Raw genomic sequence first — 27,096 nt, 5'->3', positions numbered from 1 at the left:
CCCCTTTCACTCGGAGGAGGCTGATGGTCAGGAGCAGAGCTGCTAGCACGGCCCAAAGCCTCCCAGCTGCTCCCCTTGACTCATCCCGACTCCCTCAGCCACCAAGGACTGTGAGAGGAGCCATCTCTGCTCCTGCCCTGGCCACCACCCGGGCCCTCCCTGAGGGCAGAAGGCGTTGCAGAGGGGCTCACAGCCCCCCTGTCACCACACGGCACAGCCTGCTCTGGACTCGGCCACCAGGACCCAAGGAAGCCACAGCCCCACAGAGCTACGGGCGAACATCTTGCTGCTCTGCAAGCCCTCGCCACAGATACTTGACTTTGGCTGAGAATCAGATTGCATTCAGAGGGAGAGAATCCCCTGCCCTGGGTTTAAATAAATATATTTGCTCAAATGCTTGTTTTCCCTTGGTCTTTGTTCGTTTCACCATGCAGGGTCCCACAGCTGGAGGGGGCAGGGCCAGGGGGGCTGCTGTGGTCGGGGCAGGCAGGAGGGATGTTGGGCAATTCCACTGCCATTCAGCTTCTTCACCAGAGCTAAAATGGAGCGAGTGGGCTGGCAGAGCCCCTCCACACCAAACAGCACATGAAGGGAGGGGGCAGCTCACGGCACGGGCTCCTCACCTCACTGGGATGCAGGAAACGTCCCGGGACATCTTCAAACCAGGGTTTAATTCCACTGTAACCAAGGAGTCGCGCTGTGCCTCGAGGCTCAGCACCCACAGTCCTGTACTTCGATGACAAACACGGCCTAGGGAGCCTTTCCCCTGAGCATCTCTGGGGACAGCACGGGCCGGTCCAAATGTTTGTGTCATCGTCTTCCATGGGATCCAGCAATGGTGAGAACTGGAGAAGCAGTCACGCGTAGGAAGGGATCGATGGTACAGTGCTGAGGCCAAATAAACCCTCCCGGCCCCACCGGAGGACAGGAGGCAATGTCACACCAAGGCACTAACGTGTGGTCAAGTCACAGCCCTGTCCTCACGCTGGGGCAGAGCCTGGGATGAGGCGGCTGCTCCCGAGGCTGCGGGGGGAGGACAGGAGCCAGTCCTGCCCCAGGCAGAGTCCCTCACCGAGGACAGAGCGGCTCCTGCATCACTTATGGCGTTTTTTCTTCTGTTCTTGGCGCTTCTGAGCCCTCGTGTCCTTCTTCAGGCGACTGTCGACGACCTTGAACTGGCCCTTGACGCCAGGAGGACGGCGCACGCGGCGCCCTACGCCTTTCTTAGCCACCAAGTAGGTGACCTGACGCTTCTCCTTGGCCAGCCCAGCCTTCTTGTAGATGCTGTGGGAGAACGGCAGAAGGTGAGACCAAGTCCCCTGCTCCAGCTGTCCCAGCCCCAGCAGCTTGGCTTTGGGATGTCTCCAAAGATGAGTATTAGGTCCTGGTACTCTGCTGGGGCCTCCTGTGGCTCTCCCACCCCTCAGCCAACACTCAGACCCAGCCCAACCCTTCACAGCCCTGCTGGGTTATGTGGAGGAGCCCTCCAGTCGAGCCCAGCGCAACACCAAGGCTGTGGATCCAGCCTCTCCACTCACCGCCGCAGCTGGGCCACCTTCTCCCTCTCTGAGATATCCACAGTGTTCACCACAGCCTCTGCTTTCTTCTTCATCTGTTCCATCTTCTTCAGCATCTGTAGGGACAGTGAGGGTGAGGGACGAGGGGGAATGGCTTTCTTAGATTGCTCCAGGATGCCCCAGAATGGTTTTGGTTGGAGAAGACATTTAAGATCACTGAGCCTAACTATCAATCCAGTCCTGCTAAGTTCACCACTAGATGATGTCCCCAGGTACGAAACCTACTCATGTTTTAAACACCTCCAGGGATGGGGACTCCACCACCTCCCTGTGCAGCCTCCGCCACTGCCTGACAGGAAATGAGGTCTCTTCTCAGACTCCTTATCTCCAGACTAAACCCCAGCTCCCTCAGCCGCTCCTTGTAAGGTTTGTGCTCTAAAACCTTCCCTGGCTCTATTCCCCTTCTTCAGACACGCTCCAGCCCCTCAACGTCCTTCTTGGAATGAGTTTGTAGTGAAACTGGAGGAGGGACAGAGCACCTGGGAGGGGGAACAGAGCATCCGTTCAGGCCCACAGCCCCACTCACCCGCCGCTTCTTGCGGGCCTTGGCTTCTGCCACCTTCTTGATGGGGCGGGCGTTGATTTCACGCCAGCGTTGTCGATACGCCTCAACCGTCTGCCGGTCCACGGGGATCTGCTTGCGCCGGTGCTGCTTCTCCTCCTCAGTGAACCACTCCGGCAGCTCTCCCTCATCTTTGTTGTAAGAATACCTGGAGAGGGAGAGACCCGGGCGAGTTGTGAGCGGGACACAGAGGTCCCCACACCAATACATCCGTCACCCCTAAGACCCGTCTCCTTTCAGGAGACTGAACGCTGCTCCCCACCCAGCACCTGCAAGTACCTGTTGAAGGAGTCATCAATCAGGTCCCGCCTGGCCTTTTTGGAGGTGGCAATGACGGAGCCGAGCGCCAGACCCTCTGCATCCAGGACACGGGCTCTTTTCACTGCAAAATACAGACAGATTTTGCAGCTGCCCAAGACCCAGGGAGGAGCAAGCAGTCCTGTCAGTCCAGGTAAGCATCGTCTGACTCTACTTCCTGTCCCTAAAGAAGGACTCGACACGGAATCACTGGCTGCAGGTGAGTCCACACACCACCCTGCACCCACCTGGGTTCTCAATGGGCACCACCTCGAAGCCACATGGCTCAACACGGCCCCGCTTCTTCCCTGCCGGAATCAGTGGCCTGCGGAGAAGAGCATGGTCAGGGCTGGGGGCCTCACATCCCCACTCTGCAGGACTGTGGAGCTTGGGGAGAACATCCAGACTGCCCTCCTCTCAGCCCTCACCTCTCCTCATCACTGCTGCTGTCGTCATCGCTGCTCTCCTCATCCTGCACTTTATTAGCGTCAGGTCCTGTGTCTGTGGCAGGTGGGGCCTCAGCTGGAGATTCCTCCTGGGGTTTCTTCTTCTGCTTTTCCTTTGTTGCTTTGCCTGCGGAACAGAGAGCAGTGGTGGCTGCCCCATCCCTGGAGGGGTTCAAGGCCAGGTTGGATGGGGCTTGGAGCAACCAGATCCAGTGGGAGGTGTCCCTGCCCATGGAGTAGGGGTCCACACTGACCTCTCTGAGGCTCGCGCTGTTTCTCAGCCAACATCTGCGACTGCCCCAGCTCCAGCTCCTCATCCGCATCGTCCTCGATGCCAGCGAAAGCGTCCTGGGGATGGGGAGCAGCAGGTCAAAATAGGACAGACCTGGGGAGCTGCTGGGGCTAAGGCTGCCGTGTCATTCCTGGCTGAGCGAGACTCACCTTCCCAAACCACAGGCTGGTCTGTCGTTCCTCCAGCACGGATTTCTCCTCCAGGGGCACCAGCAGGGGATTCTCTTCTTCCTCCCCTTCCTCCTCCACCTCTTCCTTCTGCTTAAGCTTTCCCCTGTGACAGACAGCAGCAGGATCAGCACTGCCCAGCCAGGATGGGGTGTGCTCACTGCCAGGTTCTGGAGCTGCTCTGAAGGAAGCCCCTGCCCCAGGGAGGCCCCTGCTGACACTCACCTCTTTGCACCTTGCTCTCGCCTTTCCCGCTCCAGCCGGCGCTGACGGGCTTCTATCTCAAGCAGTTCCTCTGGGTCCAGATCACTGGCCAGGGACACGTCGTCATCTTCCTCGTGATCTGAGACATAAATGTCATCATCCCCAGGTCCTATCTCCAAGAGGGCATCTGCTGATGCCATGTCCCCTCGGGTCAACTCATTCAGCAGCTGCAATGCAAGAGACAAGAGTCACAAGCTGTAGCCCAGCAGCCATGGGGCTGCTGCTGTCCCAGCCCCGATGGCTCCAGGAGCCTGGCCTCCCCCTGCCCCACACACCGGGGTCTTGTGGATAGTCCGGAGAGAGAACATGCTGGTGTCACCATCATCAGCGATGGAGACACCAGGAAGGTCCATTTTCAGCTCCACACGCTCACGCTGCTTCCGCTGTTCCTTCAGGATCTTCTTCTTCTTTCTGGAGAAGGATGTGAAGGGATGAGGTCACACAGTCCTCTGCCCCACACACACACGTATCAGGTGCTCATCTATAGCCAGATCTCCCTCAGCAGCCCTGTCACCCCCTTCTGAGGCATCCCCGGCACTGGGATAAAGGGGGCCCGCAACAGCTTGGAACAGCCCCTTCTCCTGCTTAGAGGATCAGACAACCCCACGGACCCCAGACCCACAAATCCCACCCCACTGCCCAGAGGGACAGGCTCTGACACAACTGTGAGCTCCGTCCCCCGCTGTGCTCTGCTGGCCCAGTGCTCCCCCGCTGTTTTTACCTCTTCAACTCTGCCAGCTCCTTGGCCTTCATCTCTGTCAGCGCCAGCTCTACCTCTTCTTCTTCGTCATTCACCACCTCATCAGCTGTGGCTCTTGATAAGCTCTTCTTCTCTTTCTCCTTCTCCTCCTCCTCTTCGCCCTCCTCCTCTTCACCAGAGCTCAGGCTGCCAGAAAGAAAGAGTTCAGACCATATTCCCTGGTGGCAGGCCCACCCCACCATGTCTCAGGGGCAGCCCCGTTGTTCCTACTTGATATCCAGCTCCTTCGCCTGCTCCTTCAGCTTTTTGGCCAAGAAACGTCGCAACTTTGTCCTCCAGTTCAGCAGGGCTCTGTGCAGAACGGCAGAGAGTTAGAGACACCGCCAGGCCTAGCAGAACACCCTGTCCCAGTCCCATGCGGTACCTGAGCTCTTTGCGTCCCAGCACACGGATGTCCTTGCAGCACTGGCGCAGCTCCTCCGTGGTGGAACTGTGATTCTCCAGCTCACCATCCCCCAGCGTGATCTGGACAGAGCAGAGGGAAATGAATTCCACTTTGGAATCCCCAGTACAAGAAGGAGATGGAACCGTTGGAACAGGTCCAGAGGAGGCCATGAAGATGACCCAAGAGCTGGAGCACCTCTGCTATGAGGACAGGCTGAGAGAGTTGGGGTTGTTGAGCCTCGAGAAGAAAAGGCTCCAGGGAGACCTTAGAGCAGCTTGCAGTGCTGAAAGGGGCTCCAGGAAAGCTGGGGAGGGGCTTTTTCTAAGGGCCTAAAGTGACAGGGTGACGGAGAATGGCTTTAAACAGGAAGGGGAAATATTTCTATTAGACATTAGCAAGAAATTCTTTGTGATGGGGGAGGCCCTGGCCCATGTTTCCCAGAGCAGTGGTGGCTGCTCCATCCCTGGAGGGGTTCAAGGCCAGGCTGATGGGGCTTGGAGCCCCTGATGCAGTGGGATCCCCCCATGGCAGGGGGTTGGAACATCTCTGGGGCCACCAAGGTTCCCCTGACTTCAAGCACTCACCTCATTGGCCTTGGAGAGGAAGTCCACGGGGTTGGGAGCCTTGAGGAAGTCCATCAGGGTGAAGCGGTGGTAGAGGGTCATGTCGCCATCCGCATAGCCTTCTGCCTGCGGGAGAAAGGAGTGGGATGAGCCACAGCACGGCACAAAAGCAGCTTCAACCATCCTTAATGGATGCACGATGCCACAGAACTCATGTCTCGCTGTAGTGTCCACCCCATTTGTACACGTTTGGCCTTACTGCCCAGCAAAGCAGGCTCATACCTTTGGCTTCTTTTTGCTGACCAGCTCGCTGACAGACTTAGTTGGAAGCTCCACCTCCTTGAAGGCGTATTTTGGGTCAAAAAACTTGCTGTCGATTTTGTCTGGAGCCTGATAACCTGGCATTGAGAAATTGGAAAGATCAGTAGGTTTGTCTCAGCCCCATTCCCGCAGCTGCAGGTCCTCCAGGCTAGCTCACCTTGACACACCACGAAGATCTCAGCGGATTCATTGCGAGAGGCTTGGGGCTTGGTGGCCTGGACCTTGCTGAAGAATTGCTGAAAGATCCAAAGGAGAGGCTGGTAGTCCCGGGAACGAAAAACCTTGGTGATGAACCAACCACCTTTGCACAGGAATTCGCAGGCCAGTTTCAGAGCCATGAGGGTCAGGTTGGCTGGAGCAGAGGAGAAAAGCAGTCAGCGGGTGTCACCGTCCCCTCTGCCCTACTCCTATGCCCTCTGCAGCCACCCTGCACTGCTGGGGTACAAGATGGGCCTGTCCTCGTGTCCACCATGCGTGCCAGTCCCCACGCCGGCCCCGGGAGGGCCCCACCTTGGGAATAGGCGTCATGCACCCAGCTGGCTCCCACGTTGGGTGCTCCGTCATTCAGCACAACATCCACCTTCCACGTCTGCAGCTCCTTGCGCAGGGCCTGAAGGACAAGGACATGCGTTTGTCCCACAAACCCCTCTGCAAGAACCCACGGGCAGCACCCTCAGGTCCGCTCAGCCCCCGCCTCCATCCCAGCCTGGTGCAAACCCCAGCTGAGCTGGTGGGGCGATGCCCACACCCACTCAGGGCAGGGGAAACAGGTCCATACCTGGCGGCATTTCTCAGTGGTGATGTCCTCCTGCAGCGTCACCACATTGGGAATGGGCTTGATGGGGACCAAGTCCACTCCTGGTGTAAGATATGAACACCACCACCTCTCATAACCGAGCTCCAGCTCATCCCAGATGTTTTTCCCACCCACCACCTCCTCCTACCAGGATTCCCAACCCAGATCCCCTTATTTTTGCCACATTCAGGCACTGCAGTGGAGGCTCCTTCCCTCAGCCCATCCTGATGGGTCACATTACTCACCGATGATCAAGCTGGAAACCGGCATGAATTTGGAAGCCACCTGCAGCCTGGAAAGAGCGGAGAGGAACAAAGCTACAGCAGCAGCCCAGGACAGCCCCCAGCCTTGAGCTGTGGTGCTGGGGGATTGGAATCAGCTTTGGCAGAGAGGTAAGAAGCTGAGATGAGCCACCGCAACAGAAAACACACAGAAGACTTCGGTAGGATGGGGCAGAACAGCTAGGGGAACCGGGCTGTGCCCTGGGGCCCTGACATCACTCACCACCCGCCAGGAGCTGCACACAGGTCCAGCAGCGCCCGGGCCTTCTGCAAGAACTGGAACTTCCTATTGAGCTGGAGAAGCTTGAAGGAGGAGCGGGAGCGAAAGCCTGTAGAGAGCGAGCTGTGGGTTACAAATTACCGGGGTTTGGGGTTGCAGCCCCCCTTCCCCACAGCCAGCGGGCAGGCCCCTCACCGGTCTCCTTGGCCAGGTGGTAGAACTTGTCCCGCCGGCTCTTGCCCAGTTTGCTTTTCTTGCCCATGGTGGCGGGGGTCCCTCTGTGGGGTCAGGCCCCGCTGCCAGCCAGACCTAGGGAAACAGAGGTGAGGTAAGGGAAATGGAGGATAGGGATGGCCTGGTATCCCTGCCACCACCCCAGGTGAACCCAGCATCCCCTCAGCAACTCTTCATCCCCTCGGCACCCCCTCATTGTCCTCTCAGAACCCTCTCTTATTCCCCACTCATTGCTTCCTCATCCCTTCAACAACCCCTCAGTGCCCTCTCATTGCCCCCTCAAGTATGCCCTCAGCGTCCCCCCAAGTGCCCCCTTGTCCTCTCAGCGCTCCCCTCGTTTCCCTCATCCCCTCAGGTGCCCCTTTGTCCCCTCAGCATCCCCTCAAGTGCCCCTTTACCCCCTGAGCGTCCCCCTCGTCCCCTCAAGTGACCCCTCAGAGTCCTTTCAAGCGCTCCCTCATCCCCTCAAGTGCCCCCTCAGCGCCCCTTCACCTCCTCTCAGCGCCTTACTCCCCCCAGCTCCTTCCAGCCGGCCCCTCCCCGAGGCCCGGGCTCCCCAGTCCCCTCCTGTTCCCCTCACCCCCACACACTCGGTCCCGGCTCCCCCACCTCGTGCCCCCGCCGCCTTCCCGCCGTGCCCCGCGCGAGCCGCCCTACTTCCGCTTGCGTTCGCCCTTTGCCGCCATCTTGGGAGAGGCGCATCCCCTCCTCTGGGGCCAGGCGGGCTGCCGCGGGCTGAAGAAGCGAGAACAGTAACGAGTTCCCTCCGAGAAACGTCTGCGTCCCGCTCTTTCACGGCTGATCGTTCGTGAAGCAGAGATATCACCTTTGACCCTATCAAGATGGCAGCGCGACCCAAACACAGTCTCTCACGCGTCACGCTGCGCATGCGCTTCGATAAGCGGGCGGGGCGCCGGGGAGCGGAAGTGACGTAATCACGCGCGGCGCGCAGCGGAAACAGAGCGGCCGCCATCTTTAGCGGTGGCAGCAGCGGCGCCGGGCCCCGATGCCGGCGGAGAAGATGGCGGTGGACGGGCCGGAGCAGGTGCGGCCGGGGGGGACTCGAGCCGCACCGTGAGCCCGCTGGGGTCCGCTGGGATCTGTACGGACGCGCTGGGGACCCGCTGGGACTGTATCCGCCCGGGGCTGGCGGCGCCGTGACTCGGCGGGCTCGGCCCGGCCTCCGCGGGGCGGGGAAATGCGGGGTTGTTGGCATCAGGCGCTGTGGGGCGGCGGTTGGACACCGGGCCGGGCAGAGCAGGGGGGGCTGCCCCGTCCCTGGAGGGGTCCAAGGCCAGGCTGGATGGGGCTTGGAGCCCCTGATCCAGTGGGAGGTGTCCCTGCCCAGGGCAGGGGGTAGAGTTTTTCTTTAAGGCCCCTTCCAACCCAAATCTTTCTACGATTCTGTGATCCCAAAGCTTATCCAGTGTCAACCTCTTGCCCCGGGTAGGGACAACACGGAGTCTGACTGGGGGTAGGGGTGGGTTTTGAGGCCCTGAGGGGCATGGGTGCCCCCTGGTGCTCAGGCTGCTTTTGCTGAGCTCTGCTTTCTCCTAGATGGAGATGGATGACGGGAAAGGTGGCACAGGGCTCCGGCAGTACTACCTGTCAAAGATCGAGGAGCTGCAGGTGAGCCAGGAGCTGTGTTCCAGCCAGGTCCCCTCGCTTGCGCTGGCCTTGAGAGCACCCGTAACTTTTCCTGCGCTGTTGTGGAGGAATCGTTGCCCTGGTGTGGTGTCCACAAACAAAACCTTTATGTGGTGGTGGGATAGGAGATGAGGCTCTGTCTCATGAGCTGACAGCGTGTGTGTGAGCATTGGGAATAGCTGAGCCCTTGGTAGTGGGGTTTGGCAGGCCACGTCCTGCTGGGAAGGGCTGTTTCCCCTCCGGGACCCCTGTTTCCCCTCCGGATCCCTGTCCCCAGACAGAGGCTGTTGTTCTGCTGCCCACGCTGGGTTGATGCGAGCGCTGCACGAGGCTCTGAGGACTCAGCAAAACTTTTCTCCCGACAGCTCATCGTGAACGAGAAGAGCCAGAACCTGCGGCGCCTGCAAGCGCAGAGAAATGAGTTGAACGCTAAGGGTAGGGCTCGAATCCTCATCTTCCCTGCCTGGGGACCGTGGGGCTCATCTTGCCCACTGGCTCGTGGCCCAGTTGGAGCCATTGTGGCGAGCGCCGGCCCTCGGTTGTGGCTGGGGGTAGGTGTGAGTGTCTGTGGCCGGTGCTGACGTTTCCCTCTCGGCAGTGCGCCTGCTGCGGGAGGAGCTGCAGCTGCTGCAAGAGCAGGGCTCCTACGTGGGAGAGGTGGTGAGAGCCATGGACAAGAAGAAAGTGCTCGTCAAGGTACGAGGTTGTGCCGTCCTGAGGGTGACGGGGGCAGAGAAGAGTAGGATGGGAGTCCAGAGGCTGGGGCTGGCATCAGCATGAGCTCTGGGGGGATTTAATAACTAAAGGGTGTGAAGTGGGAGCTCTTTCTCTGGAAAAGAGCTTTGCTGAGCCCAGAACTTCCCCCGGGAGGTGGGAGGCAGCTGGCTGAGGGCTCCTTGGGAGTAAGAAGCAGGGGTTTTGGTGGCAGCTGAGCTCCCTGGCTCCTTCCTTCTGCTCCAAGCAGTCAGTGTGAATGTTGTGCATGCAACAGGCGGAGAAACAACTCACGTGGTGGCAACTTCTACCTTCCAGGTGCACCCGGAAGGGAAGTTTGTGGTGGATGTGGACAAGAACATCGACATTAATGATGTGAGTGTCCTGGGGCCGTGGCCGCTCAGCCCAGCGCTGCCTGTCCCCTTCCCTGTCACGGTGACGCCGAGCCCCTTCCGCTCGTGCCGCAGGTGACGCCGAATTGCCGTGTGGCCCTGCGCAACGACAGCTACACCCTGCACAAGATCCTGCCCAACAAAGTGGACCCTCTCGTGTCCCTGATGATGGTGGAGAAGGTTCCAGATTCTACCTACGAGATGATTGGGGGCTTGGACAAGCAGATCAAGGAGATCAAGGAAGTGATCGAGCTGCCGGTCAAGCACCCCGAGCTCTTCGAGGCGCTGGGAATCGCCCAGCCCAAGGCAAGTGCTGCTGTTGTGGGTCAGCGTTTGGGGGGGTCCCTGTGCCTCCTTTTGGGGTGTGGGATGACACACGGTGCTGAGGTCTCTCTCTCTCTCGGCCGTCGCAGGGCGTGCTGCTCTATGGACCCCCCGGCACGGGCAAGACCTTGCTGGCCAGGGCTGTGGCCCACCACACCGACTGCACCTTCATCCGCGTCTCGGGCTCTGAGCTGGTGCAGAAGTTCATCGGCGAAGGTGAAACGGGGCAGGGGGAGGCGGCTGCTCGCGCTGCAGCCCCAGCGAGGGCTCCTGTGGTGCTGGGTGGGCCCGGGACAGGTGCTGTGCCTGGTGTTGGGGCAGCTGTGGCTGCACCGAGCTGTGCGGGGCCGGGGCTCAGTGCTCTCCGCTCCCTGCAGGTGCCCGCATGGTGCGGGAGCTGTTTGTGATGGCCCGGGAACACGCTCCCTCCATCATCTTCATGGATGAGATCGACTCCATCGGCTCCTCGCGCCTGGAGGGGGGCTCCGGCGGGGACAGCGAGGTGCAGCGCACGATGCTGGAGCTCCTCAACCAGCTGGATGGCTTCGAGGCCACCAAGAACATCAAGGTAGGAGGGAGCCACCCGGCCCGGGGATGGGACAGCTCGTTCCGCGCTGCCCTCGGTGACGATTGCTCTCCCTGTGCAGGTCATCATGGCCACGAACCGCATCGACATCCTGGACTCGGCTCTTCTGCGCCCCGGCCGCATCGACAGGAAGATCGAGTTCCCTCCTCCCAACGAGGAGGTAGGTTGGGGGGGATCTCATGTTGTCCCCAGTGCTCTCTGGGAGCGATTCCCGCAGCTCCAACCCTCGTTTCCTCCAGGCCCGCCTGGACATCCTCAAGATCCACTCCCGGAAAATGAACCTGACGCGGGGCATCAACTTAAGGAAAATCGCAGAGCTCATGCCAGGAGCCTCCGGGGCAGAAGTGAAGGTGAGAACAGGCACCGTGGGGGGAGCGGGGCTGGCCCGGGGAGCAGCGGTGACGGCCCTGTCCCTCGCAGGGGGTCTGCACGGAGGCCGGGATGTACGCGCTGAGGGAGAGGCGGGTGCACGTCACGCAGGAGGACTTTGAAATGGCTGTTGCCAAGGTAAGAGCCGTGAAGGGTTCTGTGTCCTGGGAGCTGCAAAGCTCAAAGTGCGGCAGGATTCTGAGAATTGCAGAATGTCCTGGGTTGGAAGGGCCCCACAAGGATTGAGTCCAGGTGCTCCAGCCCTCTGATCATCGTTGTAGCCCCAAGTCCTGCATCCAGGTCATCCATGAAGATGTTAGAGCCCTGGCCCTAGGATGGATCCCCCTGGAACCAGTGATCTCAGTTATTGTGAGCCTTAAACCCCACCGTTCACCCAGGGCATTGGGGTTTTATCCAGTTAGGTGCTGGACAGTTTAGGAAACTGAGATGGGATCAAGGTCTTCCTAAAATCCAGATGTGTGGGACCTGGGGAGGGTGGTGGAGACCTTTCCTGGGGCTGAGACTGGGGGAGGTTTTGAGGTAATTAGGACCTGAACTGGGGAGCTGCTGCTGGGAACTGACTGTCTGCTCGTCCCTGTGCAGGTGATGCAGAAGGACAGCGAGAAGAACATGTCCATCAAGAAGCTGTGGAAGTAACGGTGAGGCCGGGGCTGCTCCGTCACTAATAAAGCGCTGCTACGGCCATGCCTGGAGGCTGATGAGAGGAGAAGTGGGGGGCTGTGGGATCCCAGCACACACAGACGGAGCTGCTGCTAACTGGTTTTATTAGAAAATACCCAAAATAGACAAAAAATGGTTACACAAGAGGCAGAGCAGGCACCCCTGAGCACACCCTGGAATATGTAAACGCCCCCTCCCCTGGGAGCAGTGGGGTTAAGGCACTTGGCTGGTGGTGGCAGCGTCCCCTGGCTCAAAACTCCAGTTCTCCCAGTGCCCCTGCTGCCCCCAGGCTCCTGGGGCAGAGTTCCCCCCCTCCCCCAGACAGCATCTTGTTCCCAGGAGCTGCTAATTATGTAAAACAGAGTCATCCGTTGATTGTCAAAAAGTGAGCGCTAAAAAACTCACAGTTACATACAGGAAAAAAAAAACAGCTGGGGCCCACTGAGATCAGCACGAACCACTGCATAGATCGAGGCGATGAGTGCGGGCTGAGGAACTCTAATATATCAATGAAATACAAACCCACTGTACAAAAACCGCTTCTTTTCTTATAAAACCTGTTCACAAAAATAGTGCAAAACATCAGCACCAGCGGAGGGGGCGGCTGGCATTTGGAATGACTGAACTTTGGTTGAAGAGGGGCCCTGGGCTGAGGGTTTCTCCGCTCCAGGAGGGGTTTTGGCCGGAGAAGAGGAGCTCGCTCGGTGCTAACAGGGACCAGGAGGCAAACAGCAAAAAGCAGGAGCATTAATGCAAGAACAGCGGGACTTTTGAGGGGAAGCGGGGGACCCTCCGCTGCGCTCGGCCCTGTGGGGAGCCCAGGGGTGCGAGTGGCTCCGAATCCCTCCAGGCACGTGGGGTTTGTGCAAGTGCTGTATTTGATTCCAGTAAGAAGTACCACCAGGCTCGGGCAGCTGCGAGAGGAGCAGCGGCTCCCCGAGCCCCCACCGCCAGCCCCTTAGGTGAGGCGGATGCCGAGCACTTGTTCCAGTTCCTGCCGACGCTGCTGGACCTGGAGGAGTCAAACGCAGTCAGGCAGGGAGAGGGGCTGCCCTGGGACCCCCCGAGCATCCCCCCGCGCTGCAGTGGCTGCCCCGGCACGGCCCCAAGCCCACCTTAGCGAAGATGTGTCTGCCCACAGCCTCCTGGGCCCAGGGCTGCTGGTAGAACTCGGCTCGCCGCTCCTCCTCGGGGTTCCCGATCACGTCTGTTATGATCTGAGCAGGGTTGGGGAGAACAACGTGGGGTGAACAGTGGCCCCAGCCCTCTACCCACCAGCCCCTTGGCCTCCTCCGCTGCAGGTTTCAAACCTTGAGGTCCCTCCTCTGGGATTTGATCCACTCCTGGATGAAATCCTGCGGGTTGTTGCTGAAGCTCAACATGAAATCGCGCTGCGTCTTCAGCTGGTTGATGGACTCTATGGTCTCATGAATCTGGGGAGGTGACCAGGGCTGAGGTGGCTGTGTCCCCTCCAGAAAGGGTCACCAAGCTCCTCCTGCGGGGGTCGCTCAGCCCTGGAGCGCCAGCCCCACTGGGTCCCCACCTTGGCATCCAGGGAAGCGATCTCCTGCTGGTTGGTGGTGGAAGCCAGGAAGTTGCTCATCTGAGCTTTCAGGGGATCATCCACCTCCACATCGATGTCGTAGCAAGCTGTCTTCTTCTGGTCATTGGGGTCCACGCTGGGAGGGAAGGAGGCGCTGGGGAGGCTCCCTCAGCCTCCCCCTTGCCCTGGGGGCAGACTGACTCCCTGCCAGCAGCACCAGGGCCCCCTGAGCGCCCCAAGGAGCCCCCAGACCTCCTTGGGTCCAGATTCTTCCCCTCTCCCGTGTCTTTGCTCCCTGCTGCATCAACACAGAGACCTCACAGCCCTCATCTTGCTGCCCTCCCAGCGCCCCTCCAGCCTCACCTGATGGTGTGGTTGATGATGATGGGATCCGGGTGCTGCAGCAGCCCTGCCAGCTTCATGGGGATCTCGGAGAAGCGCATGCGGACACAATTAAAGATCTGGGGGGGGAAAACAGAGCATTCAGTGTCAGTGGTGTTGCCTCCTTCCACCTGAAAGGGCTGCGCAGGAGGGGAATCGCCCAGCCCTGGTTTCTGCATGACAAGCTGATGGATGCAAGCCAGAGCATGGGGAAGGGGCATAAATTCAGACTGGGAAGGCTGTTTGAGCCAGAAAAGATGGCTTTTTCCAGCCTTACAGGGGACAGGAGGGCGCTCTCCTGCCAGCAAACCAAGCTGGTTTGGTGGGGCGAGGGCTGACCTGGCGGAAGTAGCGGTTGCAGTTGATGTACTCCTTCTCGTGACTGTCCTGCAGCTTGTTGTGTTTGATGTAGAGCCAAAGCGCCTGCATGATGCTGGCACGGGTCTGCGTGTGCACCCCGAGCAGGCGAGCCAGGCGAGGGTCCAGTTTGTACTGCGGCGGCTGCAGGGACACGCAGGAGGAAGGGGATCTGGCACTTGGCAGGACACGCTGCCCTCTGTCAGCGCAGGCTGGGGCTCTCTGTGCTCCTTTCTCCACCCCCACAGCCTCGCAGGGGCCTCAGACGAAGCCTCTGCCTCAGCCCAGGCCCATTGGTGCCCAGCAGAGCTCCCTGCATGGACGAGCCGTGCTGGACAAAGGGCAATGGAACCCGGCCAGCTCCCGCTCCCTGTGGCCCCTACCTGGTGATCCAGCATGAGCAGCAGGGTGCATTTCACATTGACATCCCCGGGACGCTTCACTTGGAAGCCATCAGTCTCCTGGGTTGTGGGCAGCCGGTGCCACTAGGAGACAGCAAAGGAACACGGGTCAAGTCCAGGACCAGGTCAAGCCCCCCTCTCTCAGGCTTTGTGTCTACAGCCAGGAGCAGAAGGAGCCAGCCTGGATCCCACCCCAGCAGTTCCTGGGTGTCTGACCCCCATGGGCTTTGGCCAAGTGCCCACACAGTCCAACAGATGCAGCTCAATGTGCTCCAGCCCAGAGTCAGAGGGGAATTCAGATGGGCTGGAGCAGTTCCAGCCCTCAGCACTTGATGTCAAAGGGTCAAACGGCTCCTGGAGACCTGAGAGCAGCTTCCAGGACAGAAAGGGGCTCCGGGAAAGCTGGGGAGGGGCTGTTGATCAGGAAGTGCAGGGAGAGGATCAATGCTGCCTCAGCCAGTTCAGGGAATGTGCACCAGAGCTCAGCACCGCTCCCCAGCACCTATAATCACTTTGCTCAGGCTGCTCTTGCAGTGGGACAGGCGCTGGGCTGTGGTGCTGAGTGATGGCAACACCAGCTCCCGTTGCTCGCTGGGGTACTGGCTCTCCCGATCCTGCCCCGGGTGCAGCGCCAGCCAGGCAGCTCCTGTCTCACCTCCACCAGGTGGTTATCTGGTCCGTACAGCTCTTTGTCCAGCTCGATGACGAGGCTCTTGAAGAAGGAGGAGAACTTCCTCTTCTGCTTGCTTGGCTGCAAAACAGAGTGGGAGAGACTTGGCCACGGTGGCCCAAGCCCACAGGGCACCCCCAGCACCCAGAGGGCTGTGTCCACCCCCACCAAGCTCCACACAGAGCACCAATTCTCCCACAACCGGTTCATCCCTGCCCATCTCCTTACATCCTCCAGCAGTTTGCCCTCCACACGTAGCTCCCAGGAGGCCACGCGCTCACCACCCTCCCCTTCTTCTTTGGCTGGGGTGAAAGTGTTGGAGATGTAAATCCTCAGCTTCCGCTTTTGCTGTGAAATAGGAAAACGGAGAGAGGGATGCTTGGAGTGAGGGGGGTGGTTGGCAGTGCCGACCTCGCCTTGCTGCTCGCCCTCGTGTCTGGTCAGGGCTACCACGCACCGTCAGTGGTTTCTTAATGGCCTCCTGAATCTCCATCCTCTTCCGAGCGATGGTTTGGTCCAGCTTGCGTTCAAAGGCGAGGAGGTCCATATAGGCCTGGGATTCTGGGACTAGTTCCCGGATCTGTCATACGAATCATAGAATGGTTTAGGTTGGAAGGGACCTTAAAGCCCATCCAGTTCCAGCCCCTGCCATGGATCAGGCGGCTCCAAGCCCCATCCCACCTGGCCGTAAACACCTCCAGGGTCTCATTTTAAACAAAGCCAACAGCCCCACAGAGCCCTCCCTGGATCCCAGGCTGTGCTGCAGACCTCATTTCTGAGCCCATCACTGCCCAGCAACCTGCTCGGTGTCACAGGTAACAGGCTGTCAAGAGGGACCCTCTGGAGAGGCTCCTGGAGCCTCCATCCCAAGCCACCACTGCCCCTTCTTGCTCAAAGACCTGCTTGTCCAACGTGTGCACATCCCAAGCCTCTCCTGCCACCCAGAAACCTTCCAGGTCAGCTTGGGACCGAGCAGAACTCCTCGATGGGAGGAAGCAGCTCAGAGAGATCCTCTTCCCCATGGGGACCTCAACACCCTGACTGCCCTGGGAAGGGAGCAGGGATGCAGCACAGCCCTCCAGCAGTGCAGCTCCTTCCCCACACACTGAGGCAGCACTCACCCTTTGTGGCAGGACCTTGTCAGCCATCTTCCTCCTTTTCACCCTAAAAAAAACCACAGGAACAGGCAAAAAAAACCCCAAATACTACACTGCAAGCTCTTGCAGGACCCCGTGGTGGCTGCCTGATGGGAAGGTGCTGCATGTCCTGTGTGCTTGGGTAGCAGTGGAGGCAATGCCAAGCTCCGCTTGTATGCCAGGAGCCCAGTGGCTCTTTTGGCCACTGTCAAAGTGCTTCTCTGAGCTCTTCTTGCCACATTAAATGTTTCCTGCCCTGCAGGGTTTGCCCTCCCCATCAGCAGCTGGCAGGTCCTCATCCCCTGATCCGCAGCTGGTGGGGAGCGAGGATGCTCACCCAGCCGAGCGTGGCTGATCCCACGTGAGCAGAGAACGGGGCCACAGCCTTGTCTGGCCGCTGATGTCCTTGCAAGCTGCGCCTCGTCCTTAATCCCCAGGCTGCTCTGTAGCACCAAAGGGATGCAGAGCCGCCCTGCAGAGGCTGCGACTCCCCATGGAGCAAACCGAGCCATCGGCTGCCAGGCCTGCTGCACAGCCAGGGCAGGATGCGAGTATCCATTAGGACCAAGGGACTCTGCCCTAAGAAACAGCCTCCAGTAATCAAGAAACCCTTGTGGAAAACAGAATTGGAGCAAAGGGCTTGGTATTGTAAACAAGTGAGAAGCTGCTGGCAGAGCCTTGCGGCTCACTGAGACCCGCCCCAGTGAACAGCCCTACGGAGAACACAGCTCTGGGAAACAGCTCTGCCAGTGGCCAACTCCGGCCCTCATTTCCACTCTTGTCTGTGCCTGCCAGAGCCAGCACAAACCCCTGCAAGGAGGGGAAAGATCCTGAGGCCTCCGGCAAGTACAAACACACAGAACGAAGCTTTTCAGTTCCCGGTGTGGAGATCAGAGCGCAGGAAGGCTGTGAGCCCACTGATCTCTGCCCCCATCATAGCAAAACACCCCAGCACGGAGCCCTGGCAGGTTTCCTGCTCCTGGTGGTGCCAGCAGCCAAGCCGTGCCAGCCGCTGGCCCACAGCAGGCAGCCTGCCCCTCTGCAGCAGGGCAGGGAGCTGCAGGTTTGAAGTGGAACTGGGATTCAGTGGGTCCCACCCCACTGCTCCAGCCCGCTCCGGGTGTCTGTCCTTACCCTCTCCTTGGGGTGGCCAGCGGCGGCTGCGCCTGGGGGGTCAGCAGGCGCTTCCTGAAGGGATCCATCATTGCTTGCGGCAGGCCGGGTCTCATCGGGGAGGCTGCTCCGTACGGGGGTGCTCCTGGTGGTCCCACCTGGAGCCCTGCCATGGGCATCCGGCTGCCAGGTGGCATCCCGGGGCGCTAGTGGGGAAGAGAGAGGAAGAGTGTGCATTAAATACAGCCCTGGGAGGTGGCCTGACCCTTGCTGGGGACCAGCAGATGCTGTCTGCCCTCTTGCTTCTTCCTTGGGAAAGATTTTCAAGGCCGTACCCTGCTCTGAGGTGTGGGCAAGGGACGTAGTGGGGAGGAGGACATCAGGAGCTGCAGAAAGAGTAATGGGAAAGCCAGACCAGGATGAGCAGAAGCTACTGACCACAAGGGAAGCCCAGCACTAAATACAGGGACACAATCCCTTCCCTGCTCCTGCTGGCCACACCATTCCTGATCCAAGCCAGCATGGGCACGCGGCTAGCACACAGCAGGAGACATTGGACCTGCAGAGTCACAGGATCCCGTCACAAGGGCTGTTGTGTGCAAAGCCTCAGGGACTTCAGGGGCCACAGTGCAGGTTGCGCTGTGGGTTCCTCTCCGGAAAGCAGCAGCGCTGGCAGATGAAACGCTTGGGAGGGGAGCAGGGCCATCCCACTTCCTAACGGCACCGGTCACGAGGCTGGCAGGCCGGAAGGAAGCTGAGCTCCTGGGTGCAGGGGATGGAGGCAAGAGCTCACTGCTGCCAGCACCCCAGCTCCTGCCACCATCCTTCCCCCTCCAGGGATCCACTAAGGGTATTTACAAGCCACGACACAACCCCGAAGTGCTCCTCCAAGGGGTCTGACCCAAGGCAGCATTCCCAGCCGTTCTGTGTTCCCTGGAGCAGTGCAGTTCTTCAGGCTAACCCCACACTGCCAGCTCCCCGCTGCCACAGGTCTACACCCCACGAGGTCCCCAACCAGCAGTCACAGCACCCCCTGACCCACTGGCTGCCCCTGCGTGCTCCAGCCTGCTTCACCAGCACTCCGAGCCAACAGCCTCCCAGGATCCTTTGATCCTCAAGCTCCCCGCTGCCAAGACGCAAGGCTGGGAGAGCCACCAAGCCAGCAGAGCAACATTTCTCCCCTGCCGCAGGCTTCTGAACGTGCCAGGACATCCATCCCCCACAGCTCCTTTCCTGCTGCCCCAAGAACGGAGCCAGGGTGCACGGCCACACTGTGGAAGAGTTAATGAAGCTGCCTCATTATCCCAAAGGAGCCTGGCAAGGCAACACTATAAGCTGACGAGCTTATCTGCAGCTAGGCATTAATTTCAGTGCAAAGCCTGAATGCAGGAGGACAAGACCCCTGGCAGCAGCCTGCCTGTCCTCTGCAGCTTCTGCAGGGAGGCTCAGAGCTGAGGCAGGGAGGTTCGTTTGACAGCAGCTGGAGCCCAAACCCATTCACCTCCTCCCTAAAGAACTGGGGAAGGCAAAACCAAGAGCCCAAGGCCACGGACATCTCTGCGAGCAGGAGCTCCCAAAAATATACCAGGTGCTGCATTGAGAAGTGGACTGCGGCTGGGAAGCCAAGCAGCAGCAGGGCACAGGATTAGTGTCACACATGGAAATTGAAACACACGCACACAGAGCGTGGGCTGAGCCTGTTGCACAACCAACTAGAATCACGGAATCATTTGGTTGGAAAAGACCTTTGAGATCAGTGAGTGCAACCATACCTGTCCACTACTGAACCATCCCTGAGCACCTCATCTACCCATCTTTTAAACACCTCCAGGGATGGGGACTCCACCACCTCCACAGGCAGCCTCTGCCGGTGCCCGAGAACCCTTTCAGTGAAAGCATTTTGTCCTCATATCCAATCTAAACATGCCCTGGCACAACTTGAGGCCATTTCCTCTTGTCCCATCACTTGTTACTTGGGAAAGGAGACCAGCACCCACCTCACCACAACCTCCTTTCCAGGAGCTGCAGAGAGTGATGAGGTCTCCCCTCATCCTCCTTTTCTTCAGGCTATCAGCCCCAGGTCTTTCAGTCTCCTCTCATAATCCTTACTCTCCAGCCCCTACCCCACCTCCATTCCCTCCTCCAGATACACTCCAGCCTCTCAATGTCCTTTCTGTAGTGAAAGACCCCAAACTGAACCCAGGATTCAAGGTGCAGCCTCACCAATGATGAGTACAGAGGCACAATCCCTTCCCTACTCCTGCTGGCCACCCCATGGCCGATCAAAGCCAGGATGCTGTTGGCCTTGGCCACCTGGGCCACTGCTGGTTCATGTTCAGCCGCTGTCAACCAACACTCCCAGGTCCTTTTACACTGAGCAGCTTTCCGGCCACTCTTCCCCAAGCCTGGAGCTGCAGAGGGTTGTTATGTCCCACTGCAGGACTTGGCACTTGGCCTGGTTGAACCTCACCCCATTGGTTAGTCTCAGCCCATCGATCCAGCCTGTCCAGATCCCTCTGCAGAGCCTCCCCACCCCCAAGCACATCAAATACTGCCTCCACCTTTGCTCAACCTTCCTTTGAAGCAGCACATCCAGAGCCTGCACTAGCTAACTTGCCCTTGCTATAAAGCAGGAGCTTGTTTCTTCCTCCTAACAGCCCCCAGATGTTTCTCCCTTTTGATCATCCACATTTGCGTAACTCCTCATGACAAGCAGGACTGCGCTGGCATTGCCAAGAGTCAACATCGGCCAGCAGCACCTTCTCGTTTGCCAAAAATCACAAGGGAAGAACCCAGTTTCTCTGGGTTTATCAAGAAATCCTCCATGGTGGGGCTGGGAGGAGAGGCAGCACCGAGATCCATCCACACCTTTAAGACAAGGGCAGTGGGTAAATAGTGTTTGCCAGGGCAGGGTGGCTACAGGAGGACCACACTACCGTAACTGTGCCAACTCATCTGTGAGGGCTTCTGAAGAACAGAGAAGCCGTGAGCTCCTGTTCTTTGGTCAGGGCAGCTCTCACTGCCACCACACCCCAAGGTCTCTCCTACCTCCCCCTCTGCCACTGTCTGTATCACGTTTCTGATCTATCCCTAAAGTGAGAGGTTTGGAGGGTGCCTGAGTCAGTTGAGGGTCTTTGACAGCATGAGTGATGGCATCTCATACAAGGTCTCCTGTGTCCATCTGCCCCATGGAGGCCGGAGAGTGCTCAGAGACAGGAAGAGAAGACACTTCTGTCAGCAAGGAGAGATTCAGCACAAGGATCTCTCTTACTGAAGACTCTACTGTCACCTCCACAAACATCTGCGATCCATCAGCCACAGTTAAGCTGCTGGGGGAGTGAGCCCTGGCCCACCACGGACCTGCACTTCATCACTTGGACAAGCAAAAAAGGGAAGGCACAATCCTCCACGCAGATGTTGTTTTCCCCCCTCAGTTTACGATCAAGATTTGCAAATTGCTAACAGAGAAGCCTCTTGGCAAAGCAGGGCCAGCCTCTGCCTTGTGTTCAACCAGCGCCCGCATCCCCGTCCCCTTCAGCCTCTGCTCCCTGCAAGCTGCAAGGGTCTTGAACTCACACAAGTGTGGTGCAGCTTTAAAGCTCTGGCTAAGCCAGGAAGCAGCATCACAGCCCCGGCGGGGTGAAACCAGCCTCTATTACAGCCCCAGGGGGGTGAAGTCAGCCTCTATTAGAGCTCCTTTTGAAAGCCCTGGATATTACCAGGATGCAAGTGGGCTTAAGTTCAGGAAATTTTATTACACCGGCTGAAGCCAAGGAGATTTTCCTCAGCTCCTTCCTGGATAACAACACCCCTTACCCCTCTCTCCAATGCTCCTCACCCAGGGCAGTGTGGCTGCCCCTCCACTCCAGGTGCTGCCTCGTCCTCCGTCCCTGTCCCGCTGCCCCTGCCATTGGAGCGGACAAAGGGCAAACCTCGCAAGCTCAGCTCTGTGGAACGAGCTGGATCACATCCAGCCTTCCCCATGGAGAGCAAGCAGAGCCATTTGGAAATGGGACAGAAAACAGCTTGTTTCTGTTCCCTGCCAAAGCCGAAGGAACGGACGGGGCTGGCTGCGGTTTAGCGGTTCATCCCAGGTCAACACGCAGGCCGCTCGCGTTTGGGAAGCTCTGTTGAGAGTCAGCTTCAGTTGGATCTAACAGGAGGCTGGAAGGCTTCCCGATGGATGTTTGCTGGCACAACAAGATCCTCCCTGCCTGCCAAAGGCCCCTTCTTGAGGAAGGGCATGCCAGAAATTGGAGGCTGGTGGCAAAAAGGAGAAACAGAGGGAGCAATAAATTACAGGATGGATCTGCAATATGCTGGGCTGCAGAGAGGTAGAAGAAAATCATCAATTCAGGAAACAGATAGAGAGCCTCTTCAATATCCTTCCAAGACCGCAGCTCTTTTCCTGCAGCTCCCAATGAGGGAAGAAAGGCTCTCCCCGACACACATCTTGCTCCATTTGGAAAGGCGTGATCCAACTTTGTATATCCTGACAATCACGGAGTGAGAAGCCACATGCATCCTCGCCTGGGGCTTTGGGAGCAGAGCCCTGGACAGACTCCAGGCAACCATAGCTCTTCCTGCAAGTTCCTCCCCTCGTGCCCAGACAGCAGCGCTTCCCATTAGGACAGATGCAAAAGCAAACCCTGTTCAAATGGCATTTGAGCTCCATGTCAGGCTGGTCTCAAGGAGAGCTCAGCTGCATAATGACACTGCTCGAACAGGGGCTTCACATTGATCAGGACCAAGCGAGCCATCCACAACACACTCCAAAACAGTGCTTTCCAACTCTTTGTTTGGTCTTATTTGTGAGCATATCCCTTTTCGGAGGGGGCCAGGAAGAACCTGGGTTTGTGGTGGTTGAGATGCCATCAGGAGGTGGTAGCGGTACTGACAGACCGTTGGGTGCTCCCTGCAAGCCCCCAAACTGCCCCAGTGCAGCTCATCACACCTGGAAGATGAGCTGCATTTGGATACAGGAGGAGCTCCATGAGTCAGATCGCCTCTCAGCTAAATACCATAGATGAGGAAGTAGTAAATTAAAGGGAGAAGGGCAAAGCAACAGGCAGACACCAAGCAGATGTAGGACACGTGCTGGCAATGCTTCAAGCAACAGCAGAGATGTTTGGGTCCAGATAAACCCGCCCGTCTGAAGCCATGGATGTTAAAGGTCAGAGACAGGAAAGGTCAGGGGGATTCAAATAATAACACAGGTGTTAATGCAAGCAGGAACAGGGAACAAAGGTGTTGAGTTTCTGCTTGAAAGAGAAACTCAGGTTGCCTCTAACACAGCACGGAGGCACACGCAGGAAGAGAAGTACCAGGTGTAAATTGCTGCCTTTGGCGCTTCTGCAGTGCTAAACTGTCCAGGGAACAGCTCCAGGAGCTAGAGGAGGTCCTGCGGAGGAAGACAGAGTAAGGGCCTTCGACAACAAGTTCTGGAGATGTTGTCCACCTAGAACTTCACTGCCACGTTTGTCCAAGAGAAACAAAGGGTGCTGTGATCTCTGTTGCTGCCTCGCTCCAAGAGGACAGTGTTCATCTGCTTTGTATCAACTAACTGACTTCAATTTGAGACTCAGTCTGTGATAAAACCTGCCTTGGAAACCATCTCCCTTGGGAAGGGTGGGGTCACTCAGCCCAAGAAGCATCTCAACTTTCTGGTGCAGCTCCAGCCCTGCCGATCCCTCCAGGCCCTCTTTGACCCAGCCCGAATCGCTCAATGAGCAGGAACACCATTTCCCTCTGCTCCCAAGTGGATTGGGTAGATCTCTCTCATGCTGCACTACACCCTCCCCGACATGTCCGGGCCACACCATCTTTCACTTGGCTCCATCCCAGCAACCCACACTTCTGACTGTTCTGTCCTGGCTGCCTGCACAGGTTTCTCCATGAAGCACAGCTCAGCTTTCCTTCATGCTGCCACCAGACGAGATCACTGAGCTGCAGCTGCTTTCAGGGTTAGGAACCACTTGGAGTGCAGCGGCTCTCCTGCCCCACAGGCAGTTCTCTCTTGCCAGCAAGTGCCTGTGAAACCCTTTTAACAGGGCACCTAACAAATGCTGCTTTCTGCCACCTCTCTGCACCAGCAAAGCATCAGCTTTGAGCAGCACTGCTCTGCCTGGCTGCTCTGGGAACACCAGCTGCCCAAATGGTCCCAAATGGGACTCTGAAAGGGAGCAATCTTCTTGAATTCTGTGCTTGATGGTAAACAACCAGCAGGCATGCAAGGATGTCAAAAGAATGAGCATATGTTTAATAATCCGGTGATTAAAGAGCCCCTAAGCACTCACTGGCATGGAGGAAGCCTGTTGTGTCTCCTACTGCCCAAATAATTAAGTTCCTCATTAATCCAGAGCACAAGAGAGCAGAGGAGTCCTCAGGGATGGCCACAGGAGGGGAGGGGTTGCTTTCCCCAGCCTGGAAATTGCAAAACAAAGGACAGACCCTCTGGACCATACCCGCTCTCCCCACCTCCCACGCACAGGCAGCCCTGCCAGTGAGCTGCCAGCCCCAGGGCTCGACCAGTGCTGCGATCAAATCCTGCAATGACGCAGACAAGGGTACATCACCTCCAGCACCTGTGACCATCATGGCCAGCAACAGGGGGAAAAGAGCAAGCATATGTTAGCCTGTTTACCCACAGTGGCTCCTGGCTGCTCCCATCAGCCTCCGGCTTCCCGGATGGATTTTGCAACCTGCTGCACAGAAGGCAAGGCAAACAATCGAGTGCCCACTTGGCTTGAAACACCTCAAGTCAAGTTATCATCAATTCATGCTCAGACCAGGCTTGGCTGCATCACCTCAGTTTTCAGTGCCTGGCTTTTTGGCATTTTTAAGGCTACAGGAGGAAGTTGCTTCCTCATCTTGTATTAATGAAGCCAACAAGCTAGAAATTCCCTCGCCTTGATTTATTTCTCAAGTTTTAATAAGGTGGCAGCTCTGGACAAAGCAATCAAGGGTGGGTGAGAACGTGTTGCACAACTGGGCTCCTCCACTTCAAGCCTGCCTGGAAAATTGTGCTTTACACCAGAAACCAAACAACTCAAACAGTCACCAGAAACCAAACCGAACAACTCAAACGGTCCCCAGAAATCAAACTGAACAACCCAAAGTGTTGCAAACTGATAGGCTGTGCACAAGGGTGAGGGAGAGGCAGACGCTATATCAGAATACGCCTCATAGTAGAGAGGTTCAGGCCCCCCATCCACCCTCCATTCTCCCACATTGCTCCCCCAACCCTCAATCCCCTCAACTCCTCTACTTTCACCCTCCACCAGACCCTTATCTCCTCACCCCCTCACACCTCCATCCCCTCATCTCCTCACCCCCATCCGCCCACCCCCACGGCCCCTCGATCCTCTCAAACTCCCCCATCACCTTACACCCCCCCATACCCCCACAACGCTCCCCTCAATCCCCTCACAACCCCCTCCTCATCTCCTCGCAACCCCCCCTCCTCATCCGCTCGCAACCCCCTCTCCTCACCTCCTCGCACCCTCCCTCCTCACCTCCTCGCACCCCCCCCTCCTCACCTCCTCGCACCCCCCCCTCCTCACCTCCTCGCACCCCCCCCTCCTCACCTCCTCGCACCCCCCCCCTCCTCACCTCCTCGCACCACCCCCCTCCTCACCTCCTCGCACCACCCCCCTCACCTCCTCGCACCCCCCCATCTCTTAACCCCCTCACCTCCTCGCAACCCCCCCCCACCTCCTCGCAACCCCCTATCTCCTCACCCCCCCCACCTGCTCGCAGCACCCCCCCTCACCTCCTCGCAGCCCCCCCCATCTCTTAATCCCCCTTTCTCATCTCCTCACTCGCTCCCCCCACCGCCCCCCCCACCTGGTACTGCGCGGCGGGGCCCATGGGCCGATAGCCCGGAGCGGCGGCGGCGGCAGCAGCAGCGGGAGCGGCGCTGGGCCCGCGCATGATGGCGGGTCCGGGCCCGGGCCCCGGGGGGGCGGCGGCGGGCGGCAGCGGGCTGAGCGGGAAGGCGCCGCGACCGGCCATGGCGGGGGGCGGGGCGGGGGCGGCACCGCCCGCCGTGTTTACGGGCAGCGCGGGGCGGCCGGGACACGCCCCCCGCCCCCCGCCCGCCAATCAACGGGGCCCGCCCGCAGCCCGCCCCGCCAACCGGAGGGCCCGCCCACCGCGCAGCCAATCGTCGGTCCCCATCCGCCGATAAGCCCCGCCCACCGGCAGACCCGCCAATCAACGGGCACCGTCGAGACCCGCCCACCGCCCGCCCAGCCAATCAGCGGGCCTCGCCCCGCCTGACGGCCGCGCCCGCCATGATAACCCCGCCCACTTCCAGCAGAGCCAACAAATGGGGCTCGCCCGCTAGGAAAAGCCCCGCCCACCGCCAGCCTCCACCAATCAGAGGGTCACTCATGCTATGAAGCCACGCCCACCTACGCCCCCGCACATAGAGACCACGCCCACCATAGAGCCCCGCCTCGCCTTCAGGCCACGCCCACCCCCGCTCTGGCCACGCCCACCTCATGGCCCCCTGTATATTCCATATGGAACCGCGTGTCCGTGTACATGTATGTGCATGTGTGTGTGTGAGTGCGTGTGCCCCTGTGCGCGTGTATGTCTCTGCCTTTCTGTGATCCTCAGGCCGGCTGCTCTGAAATCCTCACCCTCAAGATCACGCTAGGGGCGTTGATCGCCGTGGAAAACCTTCTCCTCTCTCCCCAAAGCCGCTGAGGGCATCAGCATCTCTCCGAGCTCAGCGCGTCCATAAACCTTCTGAGCTTAGTCACAAGGGGGCACTGAAACACCGCAGTGTTTGGGTGGTTCCTGAGCTCAGGCAGAGCTGCTGGAGCCATGAAATCCCTTCTGCACCTTCCCCTGGTTCTGCGGGGTCACTGTGCACGGAGGGGCAGCAGAAACAGCCACGGGACCCCCATCACCTGCTGGGGTCGGGCGGGGGGAATGAGAGGCAGCTGCTTTCTGAGAACCTGGGAGCACTCAATTGATGGATGTTCACCTCATCGGTGCAGATCATTTGTGTCCAGTTCTGGAATCCCCAACAGAAGAAGGAGATGGAGCTGTTGGAATGAGTCTAGAGGAGGCCACGGAGAGGATCTGAGGGCTGGAGAACCTCTGCCATGAGGACAGGCTGAGAGTTGGGGTTGTTCAGCCTGGAGAAGAGAAGGCTCCATGGAGACCTTAGAGCAGCTTCCAGTGCTGAAAGGGGCTCCAGGAAAGCTGGGGAGGGGCTTTTTCCAAGGGCCTGGAGTGCCAGGATGAAGGGGAATGGCTTTAAATTGGAAGGGGGAAGGTTTAGAGTGGACATTGGAAGAAGTTCTTCATGCTGAGTGTGAGGAGGCCCTGGCCCAGGTTGCCCAGAGCAGTGGTGGCTGCCCCATCCCTGGAGGGGTTCAAGGCCAGGTTGGATGGGGCTGGGAGCCCCTGATCCAGTGGGAGGTGTCCCTGCCCATGGCAGGGGTGGAACTGGACGGGCTTTGAGGTCCCTTCCAACCCCAAAGCATCCCATGATTTCAGCTCTCCTAGAGACACTGGGCCCTTACCAACAGCGATGCTGACTCTTCCCTATAAATCCAATTTACCAGCCTATAAACATTAGTGCAGCCCACAGACATATTCAC

The 27,096-nt window shown here is 58.7% G+C and overlaps 3 protein-coding genes across 4 annotated transcripts; 1 reads left to right on the top strand and 2 right to left on the bottom strand.

The window, feature by feature from the left end:
* Positions 1-365: 365 nt before the first annotated feature.
* On the bottom strand, positions 366-7,846 carry FTSJ3 (FtsJ RNA 2'-O-methyltransferase 3). 2 transcript variants are annotated; one of them, XM_069876965.1, is made up of 22 exons: positions 7,756-7,846; positions 7,127-7,240; positions 6,935-7,040; positions 6,676-6,722; positions 6,413-6,492; positions 6,145-6,244; positions 5,792-5,986; positions 5,596-5,711; positions 5,335-5,439; positions 4,730-4,830; positions 4,576-4,656; positions 4,327-4,491; positions 3,881-4,016; positions 3,567-3,772; positions 3,324-3,447; positions 3,137-3,230; positions 2,865-3,009; positions 2,685-2,761; positions 2,419-2,521; positions 2,104-2,287; positions 1,539-1,633; positions 366-1,284 (listed from the first exon to the last, which is right to left on the bottom strand). In XM_069876965.1, the coding sequence occupies exons 2-22, from the start codon at positions 7,191-7,193 to the stop codon at positions 1,095-1,097; spliced, it is 2,517 nt and encodes an 838-aa protein (XP_069733066.1). In that variant the 5' UTR covers positions 7,194-7,240; positions 7,756-7,846; the 3' UTR covers positions 366-1,094. The 2 variants fall into 2 exon arrangements, with proteins under 2 accessions (XP_069733066.1, XP_069733067.1); XM_069876966.1 differs by having other exon boundaries at positions 7,752-7,797.
* A 233-nt stretch (positions 7,847-8,079) lies between these two features.
* On the top strand, positions 8,080-12,414 carry PSMC5 (proteasome 26S subunit, ATPase 5). The gene is made up of 12 exons (XM_069877022.1): positions 8,080-8,210; positions 8,723-8,794; positions 9,178-9,247; positions 9,411-9,508; positions 9,845-9,901; positions 9,994-10,224; positions 10,332-10,458; positions 10,620-10,810; positions 10,890-10,988; positions 11,068-11,178; positions 11,249-11,335; positions 11,801-12,414. The coding sequence occupies exons 1-12, from the start codon at positions 8,172-8,174 to the stop codon at positions 11,852-11,854; spliced, it is 1,236 nt and encodes a 411-aa protein (XP_069733123.1). The 5' UTR covers positions 8,080-8,171; the 3' UTR covers positions 11,855-12,414.
* Positions 12,249-25,498, bottom strand: SMARCD2 (SWI/SNF related BAF chromatin remodeling complex subunit D2). The gene is made up of 13 exons (XM_069877012.1): positions 25,325-25,498; positions 17,501-17,685; positions 16,352-16,394; positions 15,688-15,810; positions 15,459-15,578; positions 15,216-15,311; positions 14,543-14,644; positions 14,142-14,303; positions 13,785-13,882; positions 13,422-13,557; positions 13,189-13,311; positions 12,994-13,095; positions 12,249-12,890 (listed from the first exon to the last, which is right to left on the bottom strand). Exons 1-13 carry the CDS (start codon positions 25,490-25,492, stop codon positions 12,837-12,839), a joined length of 1,512 nt encoding a protein of 503 aa, XP_069733113.1. The 5' UTR covers positions 25,493-25,498; the 3' UTR covers positions 12,249-12,836.
* Between the last annotated feature and the right edge of the window lie 1,598 nt (positions 25,499-27,096).

The sequence above is a fragment of the Phaenicophaeus curvirostris genome, chromosome 26 (assembly GCF_032191515.1).
Source record: "Phaenicophaeus curvirostris isolate KB17595 chromosome 26, BPBGC_Pcur_1.0, whole genome shotgun sequence".
In the NCBI taxonomy this organism is placed as follows: Eukaryota; Metazoa; Chordata; class Aves; order Cuculiformes; family Cuculidae; genus Phaenicophaeus; species Phaenicophaeus curvirostris.
Note: the sequence above shows the minus strand (reverse complement) of the source record. Positions and strands in the feature narration are given on the sequence as shown.

What these genes read in the sequence shown, in the direction of transcription:
- FTSJ3 (XM_069876965.1), bottom strand. Translation starts at nt 7,193, where the DNA reads ATGGGCAAGAAAAGCAAACTGGGCAAGAGCCGGCGGGACAAGTTCTAC. An exon ending in GGTTTCCAGCTTGATCATCG is followed by an intron (nt 6,493 to 6,675) that starts GTGAGTAATGTG and finishes ATCTTACACCAG; the next exon opens with GAGTGGACTTGGTCCCCATC. An exon ending in GATCTTCGTGGTGTGTCAAG is followed by an intron (nt 5,712 to 5,791) that starts GTGAGCTAGCCT and finishes TCTCAATGCCAG; the next exon opens with GTTATCAGGCTCCAGACAAA.
- SMARCD2 (XM_069877012.1), bottom strand. Translation starts at nt 25,492, where the DNA reads ATGGCCGGTCGCGGCGCCTTCCCGCTCAGCCCGCTGCCGCCCGCCGCC. An exon ending in AGGGCAAACTGCTGGAGGAT is followed by an intron (nt 15,312 to 15,458) that starts GTAAGGAGATGG and finishes TCTGTTTTGCAG; the next exon opens with CCAAGCAAGCAGAAGAGGAA. An exon ending in TCGCTTCCCTGGATGCCAAG is followed by an intron (nt 13,312 to 13,421) that starts GTGGGGACCCAG and finishes TCACCTCCCCAG; the next exon opens with ATTCATGAGACCATAGAGTC.
- PSMC5 (XM_069877022.1), top strand. Translation starts at nt 8,172, where the DNA reads ATGCCGGCGGAGAAGATGGCGGTGGACGGGCCGGAGCAG. An exon ending in AGAACATCGACATTAATGAT is followed by an intron (nt 9,902 to 9,993) that starts GTGAGTGTCCTG and finishes CTCGTGCCGCAG; the next exon opens with GTGACGCCGAATTGCCGTGT. An exon ending in CCTCCGGGGCAGAAGTGAAG is followed by an intron (nt 11,179 to 11,248) that starts GTGAGAACAGGC and finishes TGTCCCTCGCAG; the next exon opens with GGGGTCTGCACGGAGGCCGG.